Source organism: Seriola dumerili, unplaced genomic scaffold, assembly GCF_002260705.1.
Source record: "Seriola dumerili isolate Sdu_G_001 unplaced genomic scaffold, Sdu_1.0 BDQW01000003.1, whole genome shotgun sequence".
NCBI classification, from domain to species: Eukaryota; Metazoa; Chordata; class Actinopteri; order Carangiformes; family Carangidae; genus Seriola; species Seriola dumerili.
In genome coordinates this window covers 11,790,628-11,797,174 of record NW_019174258.1, presented here as the reverse complement: position 1 = coordinate 11,797,174, position 6,547 = coordinate 11,790,628, and the positions used below count along the sequence as shown (strand labels likewise).

Below are 6,547 nucleotides of genomic sequence, written 5' to 3'. Positions count from 1 at the left end.
AACCACTAAAATGTAAACATCAAAATGGACATTTGTGCAAATTGAAGAAATTCCATCAAGGCGTTATTGACATAATCGCACTCACGAGAATGGGACGGACAGATGTACAGAGATGAATGAACAGAAAACCTGAAAACATTATGCTCTCCAGCCCTGGAGGATTATCACTCTCAAGGTTAAATTGTGAAAAAAATTTATATTTTTTTGAATGCCTGTGTCATATGTGTCATATTCTGATAAAGTCCAGAAAATGAAACTGTATTTAAGTGCTCATCACATGTAAAAAGTAGCTCAGATGCTGAAATCTCTAGATCACACAACGCAGTAGTGAGACGTGAGATGAGCGTTCCTTTGTGCATCAAAAGGTTAAACGCATTTATGAAATGCTTAGAGGAGATTTCAAAATATTGAGATATATATTATGTATCACCATATACCCTAAAAATACGTAATATTGGGCAGCCCTGAAGCTGTGTTCATCCATCTAATGACCAGAGATAACAAACCATGTTGAAACAGTGGGTTTGTCTGTGGAGTCCTCCCCTCACAGGTTTATTTAGGCCTAGCAGTGTGGACCCCAGCCCATAATCCTCCTGCAGACACACCTGCAGAGGAGAGTATAAAAACCCTGGACTGCACTGAGTCAAACATCAAGCCTCAAACAGTCTCTCCACACAAGCTCCACAGCCTCTGGACTGACCCTGAAGATGACTCCCTCTGCCAGCCTGCTGCTGCTGCTCCTGCTCGGCCTCTCTCAGGCTCATCCTCTCCAGGAGGAAGGAAGCGCAGATGAAGTCCCAGACACCATGGACATCCCCACCAGGATTCTGACTTCTAACAACGCCACCAATGAGATCCTGCTGGAAGGAGACCTGCTAGCTCCCAGAACCAGAAATGCCATGACGTGCTGGTCCCAGAGTTGCCTGTGGAGGAAAGCCTCCAACGGCTTGGTGATGATCCCCTTCACCATGAGCGGTGAGTTCACCAGCTGGGAGAAGCAGAAGATCGACGTGGCCATGAAGTCCTACCAGAGCAGGACCTGCATCCGCTTCGTCCCCCGTCAGAACGAGTACGACTACATCAGTGTCGAGAACAGAGCCGGATGTTTCTCGGCTCTTGGCAGAGAGGGAGGCAGACAGGTGCTCTCTCTCAACAGGCAGGGCTGCCTCTACCACGGCATCATCCAGCACGAGATCAACCACGCTCTGGGCTTCCAGCACGAGCAGACCAGGAGCGACCGCGACCACTACGTCAGGATCAACTGGGAGAACATCGATCCGCAGATGGCCTACAACTTCTACAAGCAGCCCACCAACAACCTGAACACTCCCTACGACTACTCCTCCATCATGCACTATGGAAGAACAGCCTTCTCCATCCAGTACGGGAAGGACTCCATCACCCCCATCCCCGACCCCAACGTCCAGATCGGCCAGAGGCAGGGCATGTCCTACTGGGACATCATGAGGATCAACATGCTCTACGGCTGCTAACAACCATCTTGATGCCAAATGCAACAAATTCAAGTTTTCCTGTTTGTTTTTTCTGTAATTGAATAAAAGCTTCTATAACCTATGGAATCAATGTTAAAGATTACAGTGCCACATTCTTTCAAATGGTAGAATTAACCCCAACATGTCTAAAATGACTGTAATAAAGGAAAAGAAACATGACTGATGTTGTATCATTGTTTCTTTTTCTATCAGCATTCATAAACACACATTAGCACAAACATGTGATCACTGAGCAATATGATGGATTCGCTGAATAATATGTGCAAAACATTGGAAGTAAAAATCTCTTCCACTTAAGTTTCGGGGGACTGCCATAAAAACCAGGTTGTAACACTGCAATCTTTTCACTTTGCTTTAACTGACCAGTTGTCTAAAGGTTGAGAAAGGTACTACAAACAAAAAAGATATTATTAGATTACACTGCAACGATATTACAGAATGTGAAAAAATCAGTTTTCAAAATAATACAAAAAATTAGACATATCACCTCATGGCTGGATGCCTCTGCCAGCCGTCAGTGTTGCAATAAATATGGTCACAATCTCACTTCCTGAGTTACAGCGTTGAATAATGGCCAGAAGTGTTTTTGCAGAAGATTATGATGTCACAGTGAAGTTGACCTTTGACCTATTGGATATAAAATGTCTTCACTTCATCATTTAACCTATTAGACATTTGTGTTAAACTGTGTCATGATTTGCAAATGAATTTGTCAATTACAACCAAAAACGTGTTTTATGAGGTCACCATGTCCTTGACCTTTTGACCACCAAATTCTAATCACTTCGTCCATGAGTCCAAGTGGATGTTTGTTCCACATGTATCACATTCACAAGAATGTGTGACCTTGAACTCTGACCTTTGGTCACAAAAATTGAATCACGTTATCTTTGACTCCAAATGAACATTTCTGTCAAATGTGAAGAAATTCCCTCAAGGTGTTCTTGAGATAACACCTTCAAGGGGCCAAAAGCATTTGTGTGAGGTCACAGATATCTTGACCTTCAACCACTAAAATGTAAACATCAAAATGGACATTTGTGCCAAATTTGAAGAAATTCCATCAAGGCGTTATTGACATATCGCACTCACGAGAATGGGACGGACAGATGTACAGAGATGAATGAACAGAAAACCTGAAAACATTATGCCTCCAACCCTGGGAGGATTATCACTCTCAAGGTTTTCTTTGTTTGTAAGAAAGATGCAGATTGTGGGCATTTCATGTACTCTGAATTGTTCTGCTTTAACCTGTTTGAATTCTAATTTAATGCAAATTTAAAGCACACTGCTTTCTTAGACATAAGTTACAAAACTGAAGTTTTGCGTATCAATGATAAATTTTGAGATGTAATACATACTGTATATGTACTACACTGAACCAGCTCTGAGGTATTTTAAACAGCTAAATGACCATGAAAATGGGAACTGGACTGTCAAATTGGTCCCTGAAGATCGTAGACAGAAGGTTTTTTATCTTTACAGAATAAGTAAGTTATTACAACATCTCTCATGAATGAAAACAACACACCAGTATAGTTATTTGTCAGAAAGTTGGCTCAATGAAAGAACAGGGTCCTCTGATAATGTAATATGATTAGGCTACATTAACTGAACCTTTTAATAGATTCTGCTCTGTATGAATGTCTTTAGACATTTGTATTATATCTTTAATGGTTTAATTGAATACTGGCCATAAATTGAGTATTTAATTGGGGAGTAATGCAAAGCTACATTCTACATTTACTATAAAATCAGAAAGTATTCAGACACATTCAAGTTTTTCATATTTGTTATGTTGCAGTCTTATGCTAAAATTGTTTAAGTTCTTTTTTTCCCTCATCAATCTACGCTCGATACCACATGATGACACAGTGAAAACAGAATTTTAGACATTTTTACAGATTTATATAAAAGAAAAAATGAAATATCACATTGACACTTGTATTCAGACCCTTTACTCAGTACTTAGTTGAGGAAACTTTGGTAGTGACCGCAGCCTNCATATTTGTTATGTTACAGTCTTATGCCAAAATTGTTTAAGTTCTTTTTTTTCCCTCATCAATCTACACTCGATACCACATGATGACACAGTGAAAACAGAATTTTAGACATTTTTACAGATTTATATAAAAGAAAAAATGAAATATCACATTGACACTTGTATTCAGACCCTTTACTCAGTACTTAGTTGAGGAAACTTTGGTAGTGACCGCAGCCTGATGCAATAAGCTTTGAACACCTGGATGTGGGGATTTTCTGCGTTCTTCTCTGCAGACATCTCAAGCTCTGTCAGGTTAAAGGGGAACAGTTGGTTGGCAGCTAATTTCAGGTCTCTCCAGTGATGTTCGATTGGGTTCAAGTCAGGGCTCTGGCCAGGCCACTCAAGGACATGACAGAGTTGTCCCCAAGCCACTCCTGCAATGTCTGGGCTGTGTGCTTAGGGTCATTGTCTTGTTGTAAGGTAAACCTTAGGTCCAGTCTGAGGTCCTGAGTGCTCTGGACCAATGTTTTTACTAGAAATATGTCTGTACTTTGCTCCGTTCAACTTTCCCTCAACCCTGACCAGTCTCCCTGTCCCTGGCACTGAAAAACACCCCCACGGTATGATGCTGCCACCACCATGTTTCACTGTTTCCTAAAGACACGATGCTCAGAAATGAGCCCAAACAGTTCAATCTTGGTTTCATCAGATCTTGTTTCTCACAGTCTGAGAGTACTTTAGGGGCTTTCTCAGAGGAGAAGCCACTCTGCCATAAAGCCCAGATCAGTGGAGTGCTGCAGTTATAGTTGTCTTTCTGGAAGGTTCTCCTATCTCTACACAGGATCTGTGAAGTTCAGCCAGACTGAGCATCAGGTTCTTGGTCACCTTTCTTAACAAGGCGCTTCTCCCCAGTTGCTTAGATTGGCTGGGCAGTCAGCCTTCCCCAGACCTGTGTCCCGACATAATCCTGTGTCTGCAGGCAGTTCCTTCAACCTCATGGCTTGGTTTTCTCTCTGACATGCATCTTCAACTGTAAGACCCTATATACATAGGTGTGTGCCTATCCAAATCATGTCCAATCAATTGAATTTACCACAGGTGGACTCCAGTCAAGGTGGAGAAACATCTTCAGGATGATAAAGGGGAACCTAAGATGAATTTCAAATGTCATAGCAAAGGGTCTGAATACTTATGTCAATGTGATGTTTTAGTTTTCCCTTCTTGATATATTTGCAAAAATTTGTGAACTTCTGTTTTCACTTTGTAATTATTGAATGTTGAGTGAAGACTGATGAGGGTGAAAAAGTGTGAAGTTTGTGACAAACTGTGTCAATTCTGTGGGAAAAGAGCAACTGTTACTGCAAATATTCAGATGCTGTCTATATCTGTTCAGTGTATTATCTGCTCATCTAATGACCAGAGATAACAAACCATGTTGAAACAGTGGGTTTGTCTGTGGAGTCCTCCCCTCACAGGTTTATTTAGGCCTAGCAGTGTGGACCCCAGCCCATAATCCTCCTGCAGACACACCTGCAGAGGAGAATATAAAAACCCTGGACTGCACTGAGTCAAACATCAAGCCTCAAACAGTCTCTCCACACAAGCTCCACAGCCTCTGGACTGACCCTGAAGATGACTCCCTCTGCCAGCCTGCTGCTGCTGCTCCTGCTCGGCCTCTCTCAGGCTCATCCTCTCCAGGGGAAAGGAAGCGCAGATGAAGTCCCAGACACCATGGACATCACCACCAGGATTCTGACTTCTAACAACGCCACCAATGAGATCCTGCTGGAAGGAGACCTGCTAGCTCCCAGAACCAGAAACGCTATGACATGCTGGTCCCAGAGTTGCCTGTGGAGGAAAGCCTCCAACGGCTTGGTGATGATCCCCTTCACCATAAGCGGTGAGTTCACCAGCTGGGAGAAGCAGAAGATCGACGTGGCCATGAAGTCCTACCAGAGCAGGACCTGCATCCGCTTCGTCCCCCGTCAGAACGAGTACGACTACATCAGCGTCGAGAACAGAGCCGGATGTTTCTCAGCTCTTGGCAGAGAGGGAGGCAGACAGGTGCTCTCTCTCAACAGGCAGGGCTGCCTCTACCACGGCATCATCCAGCACGAGATCAACCACGCTCTGGGCTTCCAGCACGAGCAGACCAGGAGCGACCGCGACCACTACGTCAGGATCAACTGGGAGAACATCGATCCGCAGATGGCCTACAACTTCTACAAGCAGCCCACCAACAACCTGAACACTCCCTACGACTACTCCTCCATCATGCACTATGGAAGAACAGCCTTCTCCATCCAGTACGGGAAGGACTCCATCACCCCCATCCCCGACCCCAACGTCCAGATCGGCCAGAGGCAGGGCATGTCCTACGGGGACATCATGAGGATCAACCTGCTCTATAGCTGCTAACAACCATGTTTCTGATCAAAATTATCATTTAGCAAAATGCAACAAAATCACACACAATCAAAAGGCAGTGTAACTATGGTCAATGCTTTCAATTCCAGGTTCTAGTACCATATTCCTTCAGATGTCAAGATGTAAATGAAACAGTCAATGTCTGTAATAAAGTCAGTTCAAAAAGAATTGATTATTTTGTTGTTTCAAAAGTTGTACATTCACACATTTGCACAAACCTCAGCAGTCACCAACAGACCTCAAGAAAACAAATCTTCCAGCTGGCACTGTTTCTAATACTGTAAACTACTGTAAAATAACAGGAACACTTACAGTCCCTCAGGGTGACATCTGAAGAGCCGGTCCTTTTTTTAGCTCCACAATGAAGCAGGTGCTCAGACCCTAAAGCCCAGTGGGGGTGTGATGTGTGTAGGTGGGTGAAAAGTGGGGGGATTCATCTGCTGTTTTAATGCAAGTGACAATATATATCAGCTTTAAAGATGGTTTAGAAATCGGATGAATGAGTAGGTGAATTATTGGGTTATCATTGGGTTGCTTTTTTTAAGTTTGTGCACTTCAGGTGAATTGTGGGGTTGAAACAGATTTTTTTTTACCCTTTACCCCAGTGAGAGGCAGCCTTTGC

General features: G+C 43.2%; 2 protein-coding genes across 2 annotated transcripts; both read left to right on the top strand.

The window, feature by feature from the left end:
• The first annotated feature begins 707 nt into the window (after positions 1–707).
• LOC111222275 (high choriolytic enzyme 1-like) lies at positions 708–1,493 on the top strand. Its single transcript, XM_022745950.1, has one exon. It carries the CDS (start codon positions 708–710, stop codon positions 1,491–1,493), a length of 786 nt encoding a protein of 261 aa, XP_022601671.1.
• Positions 1,494–5,130: 3,637 nt separating this feature from the next.
• On the top strand, positions 5,131–5,916 carry LOC111222281 (high choriolytic enzyme 1-like). Its single transcript, XM_022745964.1, has one exon. It carries the CDS (start codon positions 5,131–5,133, stop codon positions 5,914–5,916), a length of 786 nt encoding a protein of 261 aa, XP_022601685.1.
• Positions 5,917–6,547: the final 631 nt, after the last annotated feature.

Bases quoted from the DNA above. Each gene is read 5' to 3' on its own strand.
- LOC111222275 (XM_022745950.1), top strand. From the start codon at position 708: ATGACTCCCTCTGCCAGCCTGCTGCTGCTGCTCCTGCTCGGCCTCTCT.
- LOC111222281 (XM_022745964.1), top strand. From the start codon at position 5,131: ATGACTCCCTCTGCCAGCCTGCTGCTGCTGCTCCTGCTCGGCCTCTCT.